The sequence below is a fragment of the Andrena cerasifolii genome, chromosome 2 (genome assembly GCF_050908995.1).
Source record: "Andrena cerasifolii isolate SP2316 chromosome 2, iyAndCera1_principal, whole genome shotgun sequence".
Taxonomy (NCBI): Eukaryota; Metazoa; Arthropoda; class Insecta; order Hymenoptera; family Andrenidae; genus Andrena; species Andrena cerasifolii.
This window is the reverse complement of record NC_135119.1, coordinates 15,851,504-15,877,301: the sequence shown is the minus strand read 5'-3', so window position 1 is coordinate 15,877,301 and position 25,798 is coordinate 15,851,504. Positions and strand designations below refer to the sequence as shown.

Here is a 25,798-nt window from a genome sequence, read left to right as displayed (position 1 = left end):
GGCTGCTACTATCGCTGCTTGCGATTACGACAACACTTATCATTACACACCACTGCGTAAGTATGCGTACTTATGTTACCTCGTCACCCCTCCAGTAATCTTCCAGTCAGAGTTATTTGGAACATAACTCCCACATGCCTGTTTTTTAACCGACTTCAAAAAGAAAGAGGTTCTCAGTTCGAGGTGTTTGTATGTATGTCATACGCATTATGTTTGTCCGCGAATTTCTCCAAAACTACTGAACCGATTTTGGTGAAACTTATTGCATTTAGTTTGGCTTCAATCAACTTAGGTCGTGGAGAAATAATTATCAAAATCGATCAAGTAGTTTTGAAGTTACACAAAAAAATAAGAAATCTGATTCATTAATCAACTTCATTATTATTATTACGAGTAGCTCTTTTCGTAGGCCTATCCATATTTTTTAAAATAAATGTAGTTATATAACTTAAATAACTAAAAAATAAAAAAAAATAAAAAATTAAAACCGACTTCAAGAAAATAAAAATGCACCAAAAAGTAAAAAATATTTTTGTTATAAGTATACCTATATGTACACGTACTTGTGTACAAATTTTATACTTCCTTCCAATGAATTGTCGTACATACATAGTAGGGCAAGGAAGTAAGGACATTAGACAGAAATGGTAAATTAGATCGATATGAAAGATACGTTTCGACTTTATTAAAATATTGTTCTTCGATCACTGAGAAAGCGTGTCGCATTTGAAGGATGTGTGCGACAAACATGGAAAGATTACAAATAAAACGCGCAAGTACTAATAAACCGCGAGGGAAGATTTCGAGGAAAAAAGTTGACGAAAAACCACAATACTAACAACCTGAGCGGAGAAGTATTCCTGTTAACGGGTGCTTAACTTGGTACTATATGCATCACTGCATTTTTCCCAGTGAATATTCTCCGCTCATGTACAAAAAGCGACATGTACATATCATATACTCGAGTAAACACACACACACACACACACAAACGCGCGCGCGCACCGCAATGAAGAATACATTCTGCTGATTAACGTTAAACGTACAAATATCCTATGCAAAAAATAATCCTACTAATAATCCAATCCAGGTACAAGAAAATCATAATTATGTACAAATCGGCCGTACTTGCTACACATATACTCGCGTACGTGCGCAAGCACGCGCGTACACGTACACACAGCACAGCAGAGACACACGAGTGTGTACGTACAGAAGTGCATACTATATGTACATGCATAATACACATATTTATACATATGATATACGCATGATTACGCATGCTGTATACGCGCGTATACAGCATGCTTATTCAAGCAGGTACTATGTACGTATATGTACAGATGTATCTACATATACTATGTATTAATATGCTTATAAATGGTAGGAATATCCAATGTCAACGACTCTAATACTCAGCTAAGAATACCAGCAGTCCGACTTGGAAATTGAGCAGCATTTCCCTGAAAAGTTTACGGTGTGAAAACAATATCGTACACCTATTCGCCTATACTTATCCTATATCACATTTGTAATTCGTAAAGCATCGTTCTTCCCTTTCTTTTGCCCTCTCTCCTCTGTTTCTTCTAACCCTATTGCATTCGTTCCGCTCATCCTCCCACCCGATCCATCCCTCGGTTTCGACTCTCCTCCCCCTTCTTCAGGGGTGTAAAACGTGTGTCACAATATTTAGTGATAACGTAGTGATTCGTCGGAATACTTTGACAGGATAATCACGAGAACATGGAAACGTAGCGGACAAGCCCACTTGTTGTCACGTCACAAAAGGAAATCGTTTCAGGCTGTAGTAACAGTCGGACACCCGCGTTCCTTTCAATCGACAACAATTTTGTTTTTGTTGGTACGGTCGTCGTCTATCGTCGGTGGACCAGATACCATGATTTTCTCCTTCAAGTACTGATAGTTTTTTAATCTAGAGACTGCGTAATCCTGAAACGAGAATTACGTTGCGATCAGGATCGGGACCGAAGCTGATATTATGAGGGCTAGGCAGTCGAAGAATCGATTTCTTTTATTGCATTTTCCGAAAGTACTATCTTTCCTGAATAAAATTCCGCTTGGTTTATAGTAAAATTCGCAGAATTTGACAGCAAAAAACGTCAAGCGGCAACCTATAGCGTCGCTTTTGCCCAGAAACTTTAAACGCGTTTTTCTCGAATCTTTTTTTCTCTTGGTTTTTTCCTGATTACGAACAAATTCAGATCGACTTGAAAAAATCACGGGATATGTAAAACATGTGCCTTTCCACGTGGAATCTCTGATATATTCCATAAAAATTCGACATTTTAATAAAAAAAATTAAAAAGTCACCGGCTTTTTAGCAGCGCACAAAGTAGAAATAATTTCTCTCGGAAAAATCGCCTTTCTTCAGCCACCAATCGCATGATTTTGATTCAAATTTTTGTTTTTATAGGTTTCGCTGGAAATTATGAATCCAACAAATAAGAATCACAGAAAAACGATATAACGTTTACCAGTCTGCAGCGCCATTTTTAAAGCACATATATATTTCATACCAATTATTTTTCAATCTGTACGGTTTGCCATAAACATTGGGTAAAATGACACATCTGGATTTGCTTTCGTTGTTTAAGAAACAAATAAAGGACAGAGTCTCTTTCTCACGAAAATCGACTGCCTAGTTCCCTGAACGCACGCTGTACGCGCTGCTTACCCAGTAGCCGAACGGAATTTCCGATAGCTTAGCGTTGACGATGCTCCATAGGCCCCAAAACAAGTGACTAGCCAAAGAGAATATCTTGATCTCCATCATGACGCGCTCCTCTTCCGACAGCCCTTCTTTACCGACCGTCTTCAAGTAACTTTTAACGAAATGGAGCTGCGAAAGAAAGCAAATCGGTTACACGCGCGATAGGATTTTGCATCGAGTGTAATTAACCGATACCGGGGAATAACAAGTAGTATACATACATATGCACACATATACATCAATGCGTGCGCGTAAACGAGTGTAGAATCCGTTGATTCCTAAATGAAGCAGGCACGCGTGTATATGTATATATGTGTGCACATGTACATTTGTTTACGAGAGATTGGTAGAGTTTTCAAAGAAGCTTGATCTGAAAACGAAGAGCATAGAAATAGTACGCGGTAATGGTACGTAAATAGCACCTGTCGGTTGGAAAGAATTCAGTGAATTGTGTAATCGGAATTACTACGCGTCCGTAGGGATATTATACTTCAATACGTCAAACGGATATTCAAATGTGTCGAGTCAAGTGTCTTAATTGGAAATAACGCGGTTTACCACCCATAAGACACTGTACATTTTTATCAAGCAATGTAGATTATGGATCGACTATCGAGAATGCATGTGGAGGTGTACTCTATAGTCGTAGATGCGCAGGTACAGGACTGATGTTGCAAAGGTGAGTGGTGGCACCGGTTGTTCTGGTTCCACAACGTATGGTGCGAGACAGGATCCGTCCCACTAGCAGATCAACATGCCTCCCATTATTCCGATTAGTCGATCGCAGGCATCAGCCTTGTCTCACCGAATCGTGGTCCTGTGAAACTAATATATACACACGCAGCACACGCCAAGTAGTCCCCTCGATCTGCTGTCGATAACTCTCGAAATCGCTCAACCGATCAACCGATCACGTATAGGTACATACGCGTATTTCCGTGTACCGCATGCAATCGAACTTGGTCTTGCGCTTGTAATTTTATACTTTTCTTGGGGATGGAGGAGATGCAGAGGGGGAGGGATTTTTCAGTAGTAGTGGTGGTAGTGGTGTCAGTAGTAGCGGTAGGGGTAAATTGTTTACTTTAGTGGAGGATTCTCCGATTTCAATGACCTTGGCATACTGATGTTGTCGAGGTCATCATTCTGAACAACATTTGCCTTTAAACTTTTTGGCGGTTGGCTTTAGTTTACGAGATATTCGCAAAAAACTTTAGTTAACACTAAGCCTACCGAATTTAACACATAAATCGGTTCGCTGCATTTTCTTATTTCCGCTACGCCATCTGGTGGCGAAAATTGAAGCAGTCTAACCGGGTTAGCTGTCACATGTAATTGGCAGTATTGGGAATTTCGACTGTTTGATGATCGATTTTGTAAAATTTAACAGACTATTTAGTGACAAAAACATTATTGCACTGTTTCAATACTTGTGTGACACCAGTCCTGCAACGCGATTGATCCGATTACAGAGGTTACTTTAGTAGATGGCGCTCTCACAGTGTTTCCCAATAGCGTCGGCTGTGAAACAGTCGACGGCGAGGAAAAGATGGTTGTGTTAGTAACGTCTGTATAGGCAGATTTCAATGTACGGGAGACCGGGGCAAAGTGAGACGAAAAAAGTTTGAAGTCGAATAAAATTTTTCCCTTTCAATAAAAATGTGTGGAAATAGATTTATAACATAATTTAAACATTACTATTAATAACCGACGAATAGCAATACTTAGAATAAACTCAGAGTATATTAAAATTCAACTTGAAAAGAAAAAGCCAAAACGGCCACTTTACCCCATATATGGAGCTACTATCTGGGGTAAAGTGAACTGAAATAAAATAAGAACTTTAATTAAGCATATAGGTAATTATTAACCCCTTGTGCTGAACTGACGTGTGTAGCACGTCAGCTTCTGGCTTTTTTGCACCGTGATTGTCAAAAACAGTGGCAGATTTTTCATTTCTTTGTGGTTAGAATATTGCGCAGCTGACAGGTTAGAATATTGCGCACCTCACTTGCGCATCTGTTCTTTGCAGCTCAGTGTCCCCGGCCACTTTACCCCGAATATGTACTTAGTAGAAAATTAATTATTCAATAATGTTGGGATTAATGTCTTCTTAAACGCGTGTACATGTATGTTTATAAGGTTCTTTTAAACACGTACAACAAATTTCGAGTTAAAATAACACATTTATGACTCATTTATCCAAAAAGCTAAATTGAAAAGAACACCAATCGGAAGTCTCTAAAAATAAATTTTTAAATTTTTAAATGAATTTACATTTTTCGATATCTGAATGTGCATAATTATCATTGTTATATTACATACATTTATTACGTCACCAAAATTTGTAAATATCTTCTCTTTTTAAAGAACAAATTAAGAAAGCTCATTTTACCCCGGTCTCCCCTACAATTATGCCTAGTTTTTTGGGAATATCTCGTAAACCAAAGCCAGGCGCCAAAAAGTTTAGAGGGAAATGTTGTTCAGAATGATGACCTTGACAATATACGTGAAGCTTAAAGTCATCGGAGAATCCTCTCCTAAAGTAAACATTTACCGCGGTAGGTAGTAGTAGTAGTGGTAGTAGCACTAGTAGTGATAACATGTGGGGCGGAGGGGGCTTAGGCATTCCCATTCGGAAAAGCATTCTCTCAGCGAGCCGCGATAATTTCAAGTTAACCGTCTCTCCGAGGCTAGAAAGTAGAATAACGAGGCAGCGAAAGCTACGAAAGTTGAACTGATGGATTTTCCGATGATATAATGCGCAACTTCTCCCCATAACCGTATAAAGTTGTTTGATCTATGCGCCGTCAGCCGGAAAGAAGCCCACGCGTTTTAGGTCATTTATTTTTCCGTAGTGAAAAGTTCGATCGCGTTTCAGGACGCGTCTAGAACACGCACGTTCCTCGATTGGAATGGAATAATTCGCCCGCTGAACTGGGCGATGGCGCGCAAGGGCAAGTCGAGCGATACTCCAACATATATGTAAACATAATGGACAGGATAATAAAACGCGATACCTTACCCGTGTTGAAATTTTCTACGAATGTTTTGAGAGTCAGAGTCGGAGTCCAAGTTCTCCGAAACTTACCTTCTGCTCTTTTGTAGATCCAGACCCTGGGCGCTCGTGAAAGAAAGGATATTCCGCTGCCGTATAATCGTACTGCCATTCCACAAAGTGATTCGCTATATCGAATCCTCGGTAGTTGTACGAACAGTATTCAAAATCGATAAGGACCAGTTCCGGTTTCCGCGTGTTTTGTCGTAACAATATATTACCTTCTTGCATATCGTTGTGACAAAATACAACCGGATATTTCTGCTGCGTGGCAAGAGACCTAGAAATAACCGTGCGGATCTCTTATCGTACATCAGGCCTTCCCAAGTAGGGGAAAGCCACTCCTGAAACATATGTTTCTCGGTTCTCCCTCCAACGCTACGCCTTCAGCTAAGGTGGGGCGATTCCTACTACCCTTTCTCCGAGGAGACAGTATCGCCGCTAGGAAGCATGTTGGGGCGCTTTAGGGTGAAAGTACCAAATGTGTCGAGTTTTTATAGGAAATTTCATAATGACTTAAAAATGGTAGGAAAAGTTCAAATTTAAACTAGCATTTCAAAGTGACGTAAAAAGAATTTTAAAAAATTATTACATGCAACTATACAATTGTTACTGTATCGTATGTAATAAATTTTTTTAATTCTTTTTACGTCATTTTGAAATGCTAGTTTAAATTTTAATTTTTCCTACTATGTTTAAGTTTAAAAATTAATATTTAAACTAGCATTTCAAAATGACGTAAAAAGAATTTTAAAAAATATTACATACAACGATAGTTTAAATTTTAATTTTTTCCTACTATTTTTAAGTTTAAAAATTAAAGTTTAAACTAGCATTTCGAAATGGCGTAAAAAGAATTAAAACAAATATTACATACAACGATACAGTAACAATTGTATCGTTGCATGTAATAATTTTTTAAAATTCTTTTTACGTCATTTTGAAATGCTAGTTTAAATTTTAACTGTTCCTACCATTTTTAAGTCATTATGAAATTTCCTATAAAAACGACACATTTGGTACTTTCACCCTACAGCGCCCCAACATGCTTCCTAGCGGCGATACTGTCTCCTCGGAGAAAGGGTAGTAGGAATCGCCCCACCTTAGCTGAAGGCGTAGCGTTGGAGGGAGAACCGAAACATATGTTTCAGGAGTGGCTTTCCCCTACTTGGGAAGGCCTGTCGTACATTACCATGAATCGAAATCGAGAAGAGAGTAAGAACTTACCTGAACCAATTGATCTCGTGATTTAGGTCCATCGTCCGTATCGCGTTCACGTTCTTCAATTGCCGAGCGTCCACGTCTTCGATGTTTTCTAAAATGTCCGTAGTCGTGTCCAACCACTTGGCCATGGTGTCCCAAAGCCAGGTAGGCTCCTTGCTTATTGGAACTTGCATCATATGAATCTGACCCATCTTCTCGGCAATCATAGTGCTCAAGATAGGATCTGCCAATTCTTTGGTAAGCAACGGTCTAGCCGGTATATATTCCTCTATACGACCTCCGGGGAATATACCGTGCAGCTTGGGCCCAAGTCGTCTTTCCGACAGCAGCGTAAAAATCACCGACTCGGTGATTAGACCTTCCAAAGCCCTCTCCCCGTGTACTTGACCGTATAATCGTAACAGCACTTGCCTCGGTTCGCCACGAATCGGAACAGTTCCGTCTGGTAATTGAACGTTGTACAGCCAATTACTCAGCCCGCCGCTGCGAATTAAAAAGAAACCCACTTACACATCTACATATCTTTTTTTTAGCGATTACAACGTGCAAGCGACTATTGAACTGGTTGTTGTTGTTGTTGTTGGCTATCCGACGGGATCCAACAGCCGTGCTCGCGCCGCGGCTGTCTTGGCGGAGCGAAAGGGAAACCCGCAACGATGAATTTCCAATTTTCAAGTATCGGTGAAAAAAAGATTTTGCAACAGCCGACGGGATTTCGTTTAAGGGGCCATGCTCAGTCAGGAGGCCGGAAAAGGGTGCTCTTTGGAATTTTTTTACTCAAAAGCTATAACACATTTTTCAAAAAAACTTTTTTCCTTTTAAGGATTGCATCTAGTACCGTTCATCGTAATTTTTTTATTTAAAAATATTTATCAATAACTAAGTTATTGTCCATCACTCGAAGGTTCTCTAAAAAAAAGGCTTCTGCGGTGACCACTGCTGCTCAAAACATTATCTAGTATTTGAGCGAAGGATTTTTTTATCCGATGCTTAGTTTTCTTTTAATTGGCGAAAATCAGACACGATTTATGATAATATTTTTAATTTTTCCTTTAAACATCAGCCATTTTTTCCCAAATCAATATTTCGAAAAATTCTTCGTTGAAATACTAGATAATATAATATAATAAGTAAATTCTTTTGAATTTTTTATTTTTGATGGTCGACTTTCGAGCAGCAGTGTTCACCGCAGAAGCCTTTTTTTAGAGAATCTTCCAGTGATGGACAATAACTTAGTTATTGATAAATATTTTTAAATAACAAAATTACGATGCACGGTACTAGATGCAATCCTTAAAAGGAAAAAAGATTTTTTGAGAAATGCGTTATCGCTTTTGAGTAAAAAATTTCTAAAGACCACCCATTTTTCGGCCTCCTGACTGAGCATGACCCCTTAAAAGCAACGGTTTGGTAGAGTCGAGTATTATTCATATATCGCGACTTATCGTTTGAAGTCCACAAAAAATATGCGAAGCACAAAGGGTACTAACCTGATACGTTTTAGCGCGATATTATCCGCGTTAACATGCTTCCAGACGCCGTGAAGGTAATCGCGACAAATACGCGCTGCCATTTCCCGCATCTCTGGATTCTCCTCTGACATCTAGTGTAGAAAGTATAGACACAATGCCGATTTAATAATCGTGAATAATAAACGTACAAGCGCAACGAATGCAGAGAACACGAAAGAACGAGAATATTCGGAAAGCTTTATTCGCCGCGCTACTTGTCGCTCGATCGGTTATCTTTCGATCGTTCGTGTTCGCCGGGCGGCCGGCATCGCGTTGCACTTGTAACCAGCGAAGTTAATGTTGTGATGCATGTTACTCTCACCAATATCGATCTTACAGAAGTGTGCGAGACTCGAGGATTTCGGAAAGCAGGAATGAACGCGCAACCAGTGTTACATACGGTAGATGGTCTCGGGGGTCTAAATTAGGAAAAGGAAAATCGCGGATTCGCGAATCTGCGTTTCATAATCACTATCGAGCGCGGCGCATTGCGAATAGGTATACATATAATTATGTACTGTACGGAGGGCTAGCCGCGGTGGTGGTTTCATTACAGTGTTAATTCTCTTTGCTCACTGTACGCAACACCTATCGCGTCTCTGTTCTGCTGTACGACGGGCGCGTTTCGTCGAACGTGTAATACACGTTACGTTTCACGGCGGCAGCGGTTCGATGCGCGGTGCTGCGGCAGAGTATACTTGGCCTTCAAAACGTACATGAACGGGAGCGCTCGATCGCCGGGAGTATAATATACGAACGCGCCGCTGCCGCCGCCATCGCCGCTACGCAACCAGTTGTGTTGAGATTGCGCGAAAATAACGATCGATATTTCGTCCTGCGTACTACAATCATTCCTTATTCCGCGCATTCCTCGGCGCGGCCGGTCCCGCTTACAACAAGTGATGAACACGTGAAACATGAAACGCTGAAGCTGCTATCGCGTGTAAATATCCAAGTACATATGTATCTCGTATGTATGTACTCGAATGGTCGGGAGTTGAGAAACGTTTCCATCGCTTAATCGTACGATATTTTGATAAGCATACTCTTTCAATATTCCTTCCTCCTCGTGCGTATCCTGTACAACTACTCTCTCTCTCTCTCTCTCTCTCTCTCTCTCTCTCTCTCTCTCTCTCTCTCTCTCTCTCTCTCTCTCCCCCCTCTGTCGTTCTGTTTGAACATGCCGCTTATCGACTTGACGAGACGACGAGAAATCTTGACGAATGCGTTTGCCAAATTATTCAACAAGTCCCCCAAGTTTCCTTTCAAGCCCCCTATTCCGGCACGATCGAGTAAATACTGCGCGAAAAAATTCCGCACCATGCGTAGGTCGGTAGCATCGTGGGTCTTTGCTTATTTTTCGGTCTGTATCTATTATTTCTCTTTTGTGTTTACTGCGTGGCATACGTGTGTCACGGTCATTGTTGAACGAATCGCTGGCTTCGTGGCAAGAGGATGCGCGCACGCACCAGTCACCACTCGGATACGACAAAAGCATTCGGTTCTCGTAAAGAATGTATCGTTTCGCACACAACTAACGAAACGCTCGTTCAGCCGTGTACAATGTACATAGGGGAAGAGGGTCTAAAACGATCCGCTTAAAGCGCAATTCATGTAGAAAATGCATATGCACATTATTTAAATGAAAGTAAAGTTTTTGTAAGTTAGTTTATCTACCTTATTATAGACTTAGATCAAATTCAGCTACCTGATCAATTAAATGATTACTGGGATCATTTTACCCTACTAGAGAGGGTAAATATCATATGACCGCAAACATCCCACTCACATTCAGTGGTTGAATATAACGTGAAATTATTACATTCGGTAACAGAACATATATTAAACTAGTTTTTCAGCCTGTCTTCGCCAGGCAACACTATCCCATATAATAAGACGCGCAAGATAACCACAATATTTGTTGGAAACTCTCCTAGCAACAATTTTCGTTGCGAAATACGAAATTTTAAAACTCTTGCTTATGAGAAGGTTCTGTGTAGCTGTCTAATTAAGTGGGGCCTAGGTCACATACATACCCAAACTCACTGCCCAGCGACATTTGAGACCCCCTCCCCCCTAGAAACGAAATAATTCTCGATATTATTACAACAACTAATGTGTGACAAAGACCCCGAATCAAAGCAATTTGTGGAGTATATTCAATCTCACAACAACGCTTTTTCGTTGCCTCCATGAGAACCCAAATAAAGGGCGCATTTCGACTTGCGTTGAGCGCGCGATTGTATCTCCACTGCTTCTTGGAATCCTTCGGTCGAGAATGAGAGAACTCGTGAGCGAGCGAGAGAGGACGAAAGAGTCGCCACGCAGTACCTCGGCTATTAAAGAGAGAAAGCATGATATTTTGGCTCGCTCGCTTCGTCATTTAGCTCGAGCTCGACCCGCGTGCGGGCCTAGATACAATGCAGTAGCAGCTACTACATTGTACATAAATATCTGTTTAGGCCACAGGTACTACCCATTATCGAATTTTCCAGGTTTTTGATTTTCTACGGCATCTTTGGGTGCCGAGGAAACTTCATGCCGAATCTGAACCTTGTAGGTCATCGGGAAGTACGAAAGAAAAGCCTCTGAAAAGATTTTGCTAACAAACGAACATCCACCTTAAGCGTTTTATTATATAGGATTATTGTTGAATTGCCATTAAATTCGCGAACAAAATAGCTGTCACACTAAGCCGTTTATGACAAAAGTTATGCAATATTGAAAAATACCTTACCTTAGATAAAAGGCAGTAATTTTGTTTTTTTTTCTTGTATTGTACATCGATATTAAGAAATAGCAGAACTAATAGTCGCAGAACAGCCAGGAATCAATTTGCCCCGAGGGATCGTTTTAGACATATTTCTAACAAAAGCTTTGAACCCGTTTCCCCAAAAATCGTGAATTTTTAGTTATGTCGTTGTCGCAGCAAATGAGCGATATGCATCTACTACGATGCATGAAACCGATTTGTTATCAAGAATCATGCATGCCACGGATACGCTTTACATTATGCGAAAGTAGGCATTAGAGACGCCAGTTTTAAACGTCCGCCGAATCAAGTTTGCACATTCGTTTGTTATCTTATTTGCGTTGCATAGTAACCACCTTTTCTATCCCATCTTGCGAGTAACGAAGAACGGTGGATTTGGATTGGTTTACCCGCTCGAACAATGGCGTATCCGCTCGCTGTATTAACGTGCTCCGTCGGCTTCTAGAACTTTTCTCCGCAATTAGCAGTTTTGAAATTGTACGATCGATAAACGCGCCTGGCAAGAGAGTAAGCTCTGAGCTTAAATAAATTGTTCACTGTAATTGCAGAGTAACGCGTCAATTCCGGTTACGGTATGTACATACATACTTGTGTATATGTAGATCTGTACATACGTATAATTGTGCACCATTTAAGAATTAGACGCGAAACTTCACAATATCCGTTACATAACCAAGTTTCGCGAACTGTGAAACATTGAAACATAATCCACTCGAGCGGCAAGATGCTATTAAGGATAATAGCATACAGAGGCGGACTCAGGAGTCTTTCTTGGAATTGGGGCGAAATATGTAAAAGTACATAAGCACATTTTGAACCCTCTTTTAAAAAATTAAAAATTTCCTTGTAACTTATACTCTAATATCACTATCTGATACTATAACCTAAATAATTAAATCCACATTAATTATTTATACAGAATAATACACAATGTCATAATATTTTTAGTACTTTATTACTCTTGAGGGGGGGGGGGCGATCGCCCCACTATGGATCCACCCTTGATAGCATAAAATGTACAAAACATCAACTGTCCTTGAGCTACTCATCAGAATTCTACCGTTATCGCGTTATTCTACCAACAACTCCCCACTACATATTGCACTACCTACCAACATAATATTGGCACCACTTTGACTGAAGAAATTGAAAGTTCTACTTGAATAAGAGAAGTGCGATAGACAATGCATTTCTACATAATCGTGCGAAATTTCCAGGTCCTACGACATTCTGACGTCAAGTTATGCAGCCAACCAGGTGAAAAAGTGTGGTTTCCAGAAAAACGCATTTAAAGCTCGTCAGCCGCATATACAATGTACTTGCGCACTGCTGTTACAACGAATTTTCCCGTGGTACCTATCGTGGGATTTTTCTCGATTTTTTAAAACTGCCATAGTGATGTAACCCCTTAAGGTAGACTGCTGTCGGTACATCGCAGTTTGAGTCATTTTTATCCTTTCTGCTGTGTTTTTTTTATGCACGTGAACAATTTGATTCGTGCTATGTACACATGTGTGAACATGTAAAGGCTCCCCCAAACCAACGCGAATATCCGCTCCGCGCCGCGGATCAGAGAAGGCAGCAGTTTTTTATACGTGGTGGCTTATGGGCAGCCTTATCTGATCCGCGGCGGATCCGCTCCGCGCGGCGAAATTCGCGTTGGTGTGGGAGAGCCTTAATTCCGAGACGCGGAGTCGCTGTCGGATCGTGAGAATGTTGCGAGGCAAAACGGGACGTAGTGTAGATGGGTAAGCATACCATAGGTATCTAACGTTCTTCAATCTCTATGTACCAAACCCTATGTGTACACTAACATTTGTAAATTGAACCGCTTACGATTAGATGTAAATGCTGAAACAAGTTGTATGGAATCAAGTACCATTGCAAGAAGTAGCGAGAGCCTACCTTTACAGTTTGCACGACTGCAACCGTGCCACCGAATCGATTAGCTTTATAGGTACATATGTACATATGTGCGCACACTGCTTGTCAATGCCATAGGATGATGACAGGTTTGTCCAACATTATACAATGACAATAATAACTTGTCGCTAGTCAAAATGTTTGCAAAACACTCGTACATTCTGTATTTAAAACACTATGTACGTAGGTAATATATTTATTAGTATACATTAGCCGTGTGCTAGATTGCCTCGAACGCCACGAAAATGGGATCATTTTTAAAGTAGCCGCGAAGGTAATGAAAACGATGGAAATCACAACTTGGAAACGATCGAAACCACAGGACTGTTTCCCCTCTCACACACGCTCGCGCGCGCGCGCACGCACACATGCACCGAAGCCCAACTGTGTTTTCGCGGATCGATAGTCGATACATTGATCATGATTTTGCTTCTTTAATAAGGGGTTACTCCACCTCCGAGACGCTCGAAAGCGCTTTTTATGTTTAAGGCACGTATCAATGAATACATTGTATAAATATTGTACAGAAATATTAAAAAAAATGGCTGAGTTTTGTATTGTCACGCGAAGCTCCTCCGTGGCCGTTACGCGCGTGAGCGGTGTATCAAATTATGACGCTCACGTTCGCCTGATGTTAGAAATACCATGATTCTAGTTTTCATTGATAAAATATCTAAAATGTACCGGACCGATTTGAGGAAAAAAAATGTATTGTACAAATGAGAGCAAGATGAAAATTCGTATTATTTTTCACGTAACAAGGCAAAAGTAAAACATTTATTACAAACAAATGGGTTATCGCATGAAAAAAGTCGCATGCTACATTTTAGATATTTTATCTACGAACAATAAAATCATGGTCTTTCAAATTTCGAGCGAACCTGGCGGTGAAAGGAAACAGTGGCCACTGATTTTTGACTCCTGAGTGGCTTTACAGTTTTACACATTCTAATTTTTGTGTAAACTTTAACAATTTTTTGCGTTGAAACTTTATTTTCTTCTCATGAGGGATGCATAGGTGCACATGATACATATGTAAGCACTTGTGTGTCGTCGAGTAATCTTTAAAAAGTCCTCCTGTACATTGTTTGGTTCACCTTGAGCTCGAGAAGGAGGAAAATACCAATGGAATTTCAATCATCCACGGCGCAATCGCTGCAATTCTTGACACAAATTCCAATTGTGATTCACGCAGAAAAGAAACAAGTAACAATTGTTTAGGACGAAAGGCTTGCGCAAACTCATTACCCTCGACGAGATAAAATGTAGACGCACTATGTACATATACAGCGAGCCTCACATTCTTTTAGACTATATGTACATGCATGTGTAGTCGTTGCGTAAAATTCAGGGGACATTTAGCAAAATAACGACAAAGACAAAAGTTTAAAAATCACATCCTCCATGAAGCACATGGGTAGAAGGAGAAAAGTCTACACACCTTATTTCCCAGACCCATCTTGGGATATTTGGGCAGTAAAATCTGCAGCGTCGATAGATCTTGCGGAAATTCTCAACTTGCGACACTCTCCTATAGATGTCTTCTTAGCAGCTTCGATGGTACAATCGTCGGCTCGGTAGGAGCTCTCGTCACTACCAGCGTTCGCGCACGTAGATGCGTATATAGGTGTATATATGTGTAATGGAGAAACAAGGTTAGGATCGCCACACGCGTTTGTGCGTATTAATAAATTTTAAATAGAAAAAGGTGTGCGTCTCGTGGGCGCGGAATCAACTATTTTATGGGAACAAATTCACTGGTGATCCTTGTAGAGATCCTTGTTTGATGTCGATGGTCAGTGAGTCACCGTCATTTATTCCTACGTACGGGATATCTGCTCGACGGTCGGTCTCTGCTTCGGTCTCAGTTTTCTCTCAATTTAGTCGCGACCCGTCACGTTTTCAAAGAAACTGCCAAGAATTATCACTGTTCTAAAAGTCATCAGTTGTCCCCAAGATTCACCACTATTCCACAGAAATGTAATGGCAAGTTCCACGGAACAGAAGCCAACAAATCGTTATTCTTACTTTTGGCTTTATTTAATTATTTATTTATTCATATACACTGTCTATGCGATTCTACATGAGAATACGTTTGGACACACAGTCACAAAGTACGGACGGAACGTGTATGCGTACGCGCGCAACTTCTCGTGCACAAATCGACACAAATATGCTAAGCAATCTGCAGAAGAGGTGTGACACGTAACGCGTGTTAACCAATAAACGTCCACGTTTGCCCCTACTCTTTGTTCGTGCTTAGCGACGCTGGCGCCGCTACGGTTAATATCGTTACTATTCCTCTCAACATAAACCAAATGGCAGTGTCAGGCAGTGTTTACCGCTTACGACCTTACGTGCATGTACGCACACAATGCATACTTGCATGCACTTGCATACACGTGGCGTCGTCGTGTAGGAAATAAATTTCGTAAACATGATGTCGTATAATTAGGTTATTTGCAGCACTCGAGTCCATTTATCGAGTTGTCGAATCGTTTAAAGCAGCTCATAATCTGAAAACCATCTTTTCCTGAAATCGATATTTTCTGTCGTTTTTCCACGTTGGAAATAATCTTGATTCAACGGAGGCGAAATGGGAAATTTGTTTGCGTTGTGAAGCGCCGCGTGTTTCCTTCGCGAACACAGAGGTGCGTGAATATGTCGAGACCCGGCGGCGACAGTGTCGGAACAGTGTTCAGAATACTTGCATGATGTTACATGTGCATGCACGACGCTGCTGTATTGATAGGAACTTGGTATATGCATAGTACTTGTGTACCTACATACGTTTTTTTAGAAACTAATCGCACTACGTACTATTGAGAGATTAACCTTCAATTGGTGATTTGATGTGACGTGCGTGACGTCAAAGAAAAAAAAAACTACGTAAATATGAGAATTGAACTATGTATATATTCTTATTTTTATTGGATATTTAATAATACAAATTATGTTACGTTTGGAAAATATTATAATATAATAAAATCACATAATAAATAAAAACACGACAACATTAAAATAACTAAATACATATTTGCGATAAACCTGTATTTCAAATGCATTGGAGTGGACATCACGCATGTCGCCACTCACCATTAGTGATAGTAAAACCTGACGTCACCAGTTGAAGGTTAATCGTTTTTCAAAATTGCACAGCACACAGTATCCTACTTAAGGATATTTAACTATGGATATATGTACTCGTACATTAAGGTGGCTCTTATTTACTCTTGGTGCAAAATTTTTTCAAGATTTTCTTCAGGGCACCCTCTAGAATAGTTCCAAATAATACAAAAAAATCTGTGTAAAGTTTGAGCTCGATCGGATAACGGGATAAGGTGCCCCTGGGCCCTTAAACATTTAAATAATTAGTCAACAGCTCACAAAGTCGATTTTCTGTAATATCTTCCAAGTTAAATAAAAAAATATGTCAAACAAAAGTTGTAGATCCAGACAAGGAGCATGTCTTATGTTCTATTACCCTTTCTCGTGCGACAAACGGTTTTAAAAAAAGTCCGAAAACCTAAAAAATAAAACTTTTTTCCCTCAAACTTTGAAAGTTTAAATACTTCTCGAACACTTTTTATTTATGAAGGCGAACAAAAAAAATGGAATTTTTATTTTCGAGGACTATTTTTTAAACACTTAAGGAGGGGGGGGGGCGCATATCGAAGCATGTGGAATCAAGACAAAAGAAAGTATATATACAACTTGTTATCTTGAGTAGCAAGTTAACGACGAGGTCATACGAGACGACGAACCGCGATAGCGAGTCGTTGTCATTAATTGTGCTCGATAGATTGAACGAGTTATATATTAATTTTACTCTTGTTTACTTCAGTGACTGATGTCCCTTCAACAAACTTTCTTCCATGTTGGAAGAACATGTACAATGTATACCGAACAAAATGGGATATCGTATTCCTCGGTGATACTTCACTTTGTGTGGAATATAGTTTAGGATCGCGTAAATAGGAGAAATTCTTGCCGAATGATACCGGGAACGCGATATACGATCGGTATTTTGCGTAATGGATAAGAGAGATTAGATAGGTTCTTTTCTTGATAAATATGGGCCACGCTACGTCGACGTTACGAAAAACGATACAGTTATATGAACGATATGGCTCGACGCGTGATTTACGTTTTGTGAGTTTAATGAAACTCGTCTTTTTATTGGGTCTGTTTTTAGATTGATTTTAGAATATTTCCCCCAGGGCTTGGAACGGTTCCGAAAATAACTGTTGAAAACTGTTATATAAAGGTTCTGATTAAAACGGTTATGGAGAACCTTTATTTCAGATAAATGTTATGAAAGAACCGAAATTTCCAACTATTGTCTGTTTCGATTACGGTTCCTATTTCCCTTCTCGTATCGATTCCTTAACCGTTATTTTTTCGGTTCCAGAATCAATTCTTGTATCGATTTTTCCCTAATTGATATCATTGATAATTATTGCAGGTGCAGATTACTGTATGTGTGCATATTTTTTTTTACAAAATGCTTATAGAAACAGCAGAAACATTTATCTTCCTATTCTGAATAATATAGTGTGTGTGTGTGTGCGTGAATGTAAAAAATATGTAGCTGATTTATTTACTTCAACGCTTTATTAAAAATCAATGATATGCATAAATGTTTTTCCTTTTTCTATAAGGATTTTGTACAAAATATGCACACATACAGTAATCTGCAACTAGAATAATTAATGATATTAATTAGGGAAAAGTCGATACAAGAAATTATTCTGGAGCCGTTTCGGAACCGAAAAAATAACGGTTATGGAACCGATACGAGGAGGGAAATAGAAACCGCAACCGAAACAGATAATAGTTGGAAATTTCGGTTCTTCATAACAGTTATTCCGAATAAAGTTTGGAGAACCGAAATCGATATTATAACAGTTTTGAAGCCCTGATTTTCCCTGATATGCGAGAAACATATGTACATACATACTTTTGGCATCCATCGTATCGATTGAGGTTGAGGGACGTGAGCGAGAGATGAATACTTGAATATTGAATATTGTGTTCTCTTCTCCCCGGCGAGATTCAACCGAGATTAGGTTTCGAAGAAACACAGACAATTAGCGCGCGCGCGCGCTGATGCCAACGACCGAAGGACGAGACGAGACGAGGCGAGACGTTCAAACTTTCGCTTTCAGTATATATATTAGTACTTCCATATGAGGCAGTGAGAGCAACAACGGACTAACAACCTACACTGTTTTCGAAATTGAGTTAGTAGCAATAACGTATTCCAATAGGCTCTACTAATCACGTAAAACAGGGAAAAATACTTTTCTTTTTAATGTGGGTTAGTCCGTTGTCGCTCTCACTGTCTCACACGTAGTACATAGATTCGTCGTTCAGCTGCGCCGCGTCGTCAACATGGTCAACAACGTGCATCTCTCCAGTATAGCGATAACAGTCCTACATCTGTTCGGGTAAGGTTAACCTGGCGTTTCACTTCATACAACTTCATTACCGTCGCAGATAAAAGCAAAGTGTGCGCTGTGCTTGTGGAAAATATTTTATAACGCTGCGTATTACGTTCCATTTACAAAGTACAAATTATATGTACATATATACTTTGCAATCGTTTACATCAGTTTCGCAATACGCATGACTGATTACGGAAGATAATATGGATGTACTTACGCGTTAATAAGACATCGATAGCAGAGTTGATACTGTTCTCAATTGTGATTACACCTATATAACGTAACAGGGACAATAATAATGACAAAATGACGACGCCGGTGAAAATGTTATGTACATAGTGTACACTATAAATCACAGTGGATTATAAGATCACCGATGCGGACCGTTTGTCCCCGATCGTAATGGATCATTCAAATTGCGAATGCATCTGCTGATATAGTATGCGTGCACTAGTGTATATACGTGTATATCATACATTGGCACATACTATACTTACCGTACTTACCTAGACCACATATATATATATATATCTGCCTACACAAGTAAGTACATATTCCGATTTCTGCAACCGTTGACTTGATTGGGAAACGATATTTATCGTACGATATAAAGATATGGTCAAACGATTGTGATATCGTGTAAAAGCCGTAGTTTTGTTAAATTCTGCGCCACACGAGTTTCACCACAGTCGAGGTACACTAAGAACAGTCTGATGTGCCGTCGGGGCCTGATCTAGCTCTTATATATTTAATTATAAATAATTGTTTTAATATATAATTTTTGACAGTGAGTGAAATTCCTCGTGGGTATTTGTTAAATAACAAAAGCCTTTTGCTTAAAAAAAAATAACATTCATAAAAGAAACAGCAACAAAGTAAAATAAAATATATATAGGTAGGAGGTAGGTATGTATCCAAATACCTATTTTTTAACCGACTTCAAAAAGGAGAAGGTTATAGATTCGACCCGTATTTATTTTTTATATTTTTTTTATGTTTGTCCGCGCATAACTCCCCAGCATATGGGCCGATTTTGATGATCTTTTTTTTATTCGAAAGAGGGCGAGGCCCCGGTGGTTCCGTTCTACATTGCATCGATATTCACCCAATACTTTACCAGTACTGGTTAATAACAAAGGCTCGCATATTTTTTAATTCGCGTCTCATCATTTGCGCTGTCTAAATCTGGCACCGACTTAACAAAGATGAGAGTCATAGATTAAATAAGGGATTAAATTAATTTTTACTTAGTGCATTTTTATTTTTTTGAAGTCGGTTTTAATTTTTTTTAATTACTTTTTAAATCTAAAAAAAAACAAGTCTTATAAAATATTTTTAACAAAATCGATAGAAAACAACGTAAACACTTTTACTGGTTTTAATTTTCTCTTTCCAACAATTTTGCCGCCCGAAATTCGCCGCTCTGAGCAGTCGCCCTGCTTGCCTCCCCCCTAGCTCGGACTACTCGTATATACAGTGCGTGCCGTCTGTGGTTTTATGCGATGATACCTGCGATAAATCATACGTTTCACGGCTTTCATCTGACGCGCATTTCACCATCCTGAACAGAACCATTCGTTTTGTAACGTTTAGATCGACCATGGACTCGAGCGGTGAAGAATCAATAATAATGGAGAAATGGGGATCTATCGATGGACGATGCATAGAAAAGTACACTTTAAAAAACAAAGCTGGTCAAGAGGTGGATATTATAACATATGGTGCGACGATAACGTCCATTAGAACACCAGATAAACAGGGTAAAATAGCGGACATCGTTCTAGGCTTCGATAACGTCCAAGGTATTATATTATAGAATTTTTCCAAAACATTCTGCACTCTGTCGGCATGTCTTGTAAGTTATATACAGTGGCTCACAGCCAGAATCGTACACTCTTTAAAATCGCATAACATTTCTAAAATTGGTCCAAACGACTTGACTTTTTTTGAGAAGCTAGGATTAGTTTACTAAGTGACGTGTTTCGTCGATTTGAAAAAAACTGCAATTGGTCGGAATAGGAAAAAAAATAGTAAAGGTCGTTTTTTCAACTTTTTTTCTCAACCTGTAATAAAAATTTAAAAAAAAAACCGTTTGTAGATCGAAGTAAGTTGTATACATGCTGAAAATTTCATCAAAATTGGTCAACGTTGCTCTAAGCTACAAACGTTTAAAGATCGCAGAATAAGGTCGAAAATCGCGAAATTCCCGGAATCAGCGATTTTCGACCTTATTGTGCGATCTTTAAACGTTTGTAGCTCGGATCAACGTTGACCGATTTTTATGAAACTTTCAGCTTGTATACAACTTGTACGATTATGGCTGTGAATCACTGTACATAAATGTAGGAATGAGAAGTAATTAGTCGGGAGGTACTCGAGTATAGTCTAGGCGCGAAGCACCATCCTCGCAAATCGAATCTACAGACACGATGATTCACATACAACACAAATGCCTACTTATATATAGTTTTGTTTCAATCAACACAGCAGTACTATATCTCTTGCCGAGCAGGTTCGCTTGAAACAGCGTACACAAGTAGGGTACATACCTGCAAGTACATCCAGTACAGAATCGCTTTTCCAGGGTACACGAGTGCGAGCAATCCGTACTTCGGCGCGACGATAGGGCGAGTTGCGAACCGTATTGGTAAAGGTGAATTTATTTTGAACGGAATCAAGTATCATGTAACCAGGAACAAAGGGCAGCACAGTCTTCACGGTGGTGCGAAGGGTTGGAGTTCGAAAGTATGGATTGCCACTATTCGAAACGACTGGCTCGTATTGACGCTTTTAAGCGAAGACGGCGACGAAGGTTATCCAGGGGCTGCTATAGCTTCTGCAGCTTTTAACCTAACCGCTGACGGCGAGTTGCGTATCGTTATGAAAGCTTTCGTTACCAAAGCTACCCCGATCAACTTGACTAATCACAGTTACTTCAACTTGGCCGGCCATGTTCGTAAACCAATTCTTATTTGTCTTTCCAGGCATATATGTAAATACCCATTTAGTAGGAGTGTGCGGATCGTCCCGAGGTTCGGGCTCCCGGCCCTCGGGACGGGTCGGAAAATTTCGGGCGAGATCGGGCGGGGTCTCGATACTTTCATATCGCTCGAAATCCCGAAGTTTTCGGGATCTCGAGACTCGAATTGGGCTACAAGCATGACCGTCGTGAGCGGGCAATTTGATTTCAGGTCGGCTCGGCAAAACTCGGACGCAATCGGCTCGAAAGCCAGCTATTAACAGGAGACCGAGACGGAAAGAATTATGCATCATTTATATCAATACCAGTGATAAGTTTTTACCTTTCTGCCTGCTGTTGATTCATAATTTGTATCTTATCATTCATTTACATATATATGTATTTTCATTGCTACCAATTAGTCTGTGAATACTGGATATGTCCATATACGTATTTAAATAAGACGTATAAAATAATACGATTAATAAAATATTATTTTATTAAGATTTTAAAATATTGTCGAACTAAAAATAGTTTTCCTCCCAAGTTCTGAATATGGACAGAAAATAGTCTTCCTCCCAAGTTTTGAATATGGTATTTATTTAACACCGTGTATGGACATATTCAGTATTCAAAGACTATTTGGTAGCAATGGAAATATATATGTAAATGAAAAATAAGATACAAATTATGATTAAATAGGAAACTTTCGGGATCTCGAGCAATACGAAAGTATCGGGATATACTGTGGTATCAGCGAAAGTTAAATCCACGCAAACACTATATATATATATATATATATATATATATAAAAGTATCGGGATCCCGCCCGATCCCGCCCGAAAGTTTCCGGTCCGTCCCGAGCCCGAAATGTTGGGTACCCGCCCACCTCTGCTATATAGGTAGAAACTATGAGATTTCATGCATTGGCATACACACGAATTTCTCATCGTTCATCTTTCCCCCGCCGTATCGATAAATGTTCTGATTATACATGTTGCAGGAAAGTAATGCTACCGAACTATATAAACATCAAGTCACTTTAAATGCGAATAGTTGGACCGTTACTGACGCAGAAAGTATTCCCACCGGTGAAATTCGATCGGTTGAGAATACTATAATGGATTTGAGAAACTCGACGACACTTGGGCATGTTATTGATAAAGTGTCTGGCGGTGGTTACGATCATAATTTTTGTGTCACAGCGACTGACACCGGGGATGATACAGTATTTGTTGCTAGAGTATTACATCCGACTTCTGGAAGATACTTGGAGGTTTATTCCAATCAACCAGGCGTACAATTTTATACATCTAATTTCCTGCCCGAACAAGGGAGCCCGGGTATTAGAGGAAAGAATAACAGTGAATATTTCAAGCACGGAGCATTCTGCTTGGAAACACAGAATTATCCAGACGCTGTGAATCATGTGGGTATAGCGATGGGTTATTCAGCTTGGGTTTGACTAGCACGTAGCATCCCCCTTTGTATTTAATACACAAGTACTATTAACATTTGCAGAAAAACTTTTTCAACAGTATACTCGAACCTGGAAGGGTCTATAATCATAGTGTTACTTATAGATTTGGAGTAATAGCTTGAGCCGAGCCTATGCCATTCTTGGGAAACAAGTTGCTGGCTGTGTGCGCTAAGACTATATTGTAATAATTAAATGTTGCACTTGCTCGACCGGCAATCGGTGATAAAATGATATTTTTGCTTGCACATTCTAGTGTTTGAAAGCAAATATTGCTTTCCGATGTACTTTATTGTATGCCTAAACACTCTCCCTATAATACGTAGGTAAGGTTATACAGATAACGATGGAGGCAGATTAACTTCCAGTGGACGGTGTCGTTGCTTCCCGGGCGTAGAGTCTATTTCCTCTAATAGCCTATCGTCGCGTTGTTGCGTTATTGACGCGGTCGCGGGTGTATAACGATCAGACATCAATCCTTCTAAATGATATCCAAGAAAGCCGATAACGCAAACGATCGGGAGTTGTATAGAAGTGCCAAATTTAGTGAAAACTCTGCCCAACAGTGGCCACATCTTCTGAAATCAAACGACCACGAATACGTATTTTACTCCCCTTCTTTTTCATTTCGTAAATTTACAATTTGCCCTACGTTTAAATAAAAAAGGTTTTAACGTTCAGTTGAATCACGTTCCTCTACGGTTTAATTCTTACTGTTCACTAGGCAATTCTTTCACATTTCATTTCACGAATTCCATCCATTCCACGAAATTGTACTTGGCTCGTGATATTCCGTACTGTTCGATGGAAGATAGGTTAGGTCAGAATTAAGGTGGCCCAGCGTATCGGGAAATTCTTATAAATCGAGTTTGCTCCGACCGAGACGTCATTCACAAAATCACAAAATTGAACAGTATCTAACTAAATCACTCACATCTGTGTTGCTTACATAAATTGTTTTAATCGTTTCCACAAAATATTTCGGCGTAGGTATCGGATCGTGAAGGTGCATACACACATACATACGGTGAACCACGGTCAACTGACTAAATAGATTTCGAATGATTTGAGATGCAAGAATCACCAATCCATGATTTCACTTTCATTCACGATTGCCAGTAGTGAACAATTATAGATTGTTACGCTACTGCTTGAACGTGGCTGGGGAATTGTAGGTAATCGATATGTCGAGTACACGTGGGAGCAAGATTTGAAAGTGGGCATTTGCATATGCTTGCGAGTGTGTATGATTGTGAAGGGTACGCGATGCGAGTGGCATGCGTGGGAAAGATCTTGGGTAGAGCTCGAAAGCAGGAAGAGGACACCAATTAACAGACCCCGAGACGAATCGCGGATATCTTGAGATGTCCCTGGCCTTTGTTAACTGTTACGAGTGCCAGCTCACTCCAAACGAACGGGTTATGTCGAGGAAGTCACAGATTTCCTTCAAGGGTTGTTTGATTCTCGATCCTCGGAGCAGACTCAGAGCCTACTTTCTCTTCTCACGTGCGCACTCCGCTGTGTAACGGAAAAGCGCGCTTGCACCGAGTTTCCACCACCACCCGAAGACCGATTTGCGGGGGCGGAGGAACTCCCAACGGTCGAAAGTCACGAAATTCCCGAAATCAGCGATTTTGGAACCTATTCTGCGATCTTTAAGCGTTTATTGCCAGAGCCGTCTTAACAGCATTGTAGGCCCTGGGGCAATGCAATGCAGTGGGGCCCCCTCCCCACCCACGGGCATACAAATGTTTCGTATTCCGGTACAGTGACCACATATTTCCTGTTCCAATGCGGGATAAGCAAAAAAAAAAAGTTAACAGATCCGTTTATATGTATTTGGGAGCCCCTACTGTCATGGGGCCCCTGGTGACAGCCCAGTGTGCCCATGCCTAAAGACGGCACTGTTTATAGCTCAGAGCAACGTTAACCGATATTGATGAAATTTTAGGCATGTATTCAACTTACTTCAATCTACAGACAGGTTTCTTGAATTTTCATTACAGGCTCACAAAAAAAAAGTTTAAAAAACAACCTTTACTATTTTCTTTTTGCTATTCCGACCAATTGAATTTTTTTTCAAAACGACGAAACACGTCACTTAGCAAACAAATCCTTCTAGCTTCTGAAAAAAAACTCATGTCGTTTGGACCAATTCTAAAAAAGTTATGCGAATTTAAATGTTGTAAACTTTCTTTCGTCCGTCATTGTATATAGCATTCCACCCAAGAGTAGACCTACGCCCCTACCGATTTGCGCAGCAACTCCCACGGATCTGACACACGCAATTGGTCATAGCGCTTTCCTTGCCGGTTTCCTAGCAATCCCTAAAAGTATATCCTTGCGCGGAGGGAGTCTACTCTCTGCAGTACAATGCGTACTTGGAGGTTTTCGGAGAATCAATTCTATGGACATCTACACGAGTCAAGTTCAACTTTTTCCACTGACATTGGGACACCGGAACTATCATCTCAAGTCCAACAGACCTTTTCCCGCCTCTCCGCCACGTTTGCTATCTGCAACGGCTGCAACAATAAGTAATGCAGCTTCCCTTCTATAACTATCTAAGACCAAGCGTTGCAGCAAACGTACCGTACATTTCCTATACTCTTATTTCATTATAAATTAAATAATACGAATAAAATTGTTTTCGCTCCTAAACCACCTCGGTGCTAAAAACTTGATCTATTTACCAAAC

General features: G+C 40.0%; 2 protein-coding genes across 7 annotated transcripts; one reads left to right on the top strand and one right to left on the bottom strand.

The window, feature by feature from the left end:
* Nucleotides 1-663: 663 nt before the first annotated feature.
* On the bottom strand, nt 664-15,444 carry LOC143366068 (choline/ethanolamine kinase). 2 transcript variants are annotated; one of them, XM_076806834.1, is made up of 6 exons: nt 14,659-15,444; nt 8,501-8,613; nt 7,014-7,493; nt 5,820-6,066; nt 2,696-2,860; nt 664-1,950 (listed from the first exon to the last, which is right to left on the bottom strand). In XM_076806834.1, exons 1-6 carry the CDS (start codon nt 14,674-14,676, stop codon nt 1,834-1,836), a joined length of 1,140 nt encoding a protein of 379 aa, XP_076662949.1. In that variant the 5' UTR covers nt 14,677-15,444; the 3' UTR covers nt 664-1,833. The 2 variants fall into 2 exon arrangements, with proteins under 2 accessions (XP_076662949.1, XP_076662950.1); XM_076806835.1 differs by lacking the exon at nt 14,659-15,444 and adding an exon at nt 8,844-9,128.
* A 462-nt stretch (nt 15,445-15,906) lies between these two features.
* LOC143366066 (galactose mutarotase) lies at nt 15,907-23,260 on the top strand. 5 transcript variants are annotated; one of them, XM_076806821.1, is made up of 6 exons: nt 15,907-15,987; nt 18,574-18,667; nt 20,258-20,466; nt 21,249-21,616; nt 22,627-23,052; nt 23,145-23,260. In XM_076806821.1, exons 1-6 carry the CDS (start codon nt 15,939-15,941, stop codon nt 23,223-23,225), a joined length of 1,227 nt encoding a protein of 408 aa, XP_076662936.1. In that variant the 5' UTR covers nt 15,907-15,938; the 3' UTR covers nt 23,226-23,260. The 5 variants fall into 5 exon arrangements, with proteins under 5 accessions (XP_076662936.1, XP_076662937.1, XP_076662938.1 ...); XM_076806822.1 differs by having other exon boundaries at nt 15,924-15,976; nt 18,578-18,667; XM_076806823.1 differs by lacking the exons at nt 15,907-15,987; nt 18,574-18,667 and adding an exon at nt 19,365-19,566.
* Nucleotides 23,261-25,798: the final 2,538 nt, after the last annotated feature.

Bases quoted from the DNA above. Each gene is read 5' to 3' on its own strand.
- LOC143366068 (XM_076806834.1), bottom strand. The intron at 7,494-8,500 runs GTTAGTACCCTT...TTTAATTCGCAG, and splicing joins ATCGCGCTAAAACGTATCAG to CGGCGGGCTGAGTAATTGGC. The intron at 1,951-2,695 runs GTAAGCAGCGCG...TTCTCGTTTCAG, and splicing joins AAATTCCGTTCGGCTACTGG to GATTACGCAGTCTCTAGATT.
- LOC143366066 (XM_076806821.1), top strand. From the start codon at position 15,939: ATGTGCATGCACGACGCTGCTGTATTGATAGGAACTTGGTATATGCAT. The intron at 18,668-20,257 runs GTAAGGTTAACC...TGTAACGTTTAG, and splicing joins ACAGTCCTACATCTGTTCGG to ATCGACCATGGACTCGAGCG. The intron at 21,617-22,626 runs GTTCGTAAACCA...TACATGTTGCAG, and splicing joins ACTTCAACTTGGCCGGCCAT to GAAAGTAATGCTACCGAACT.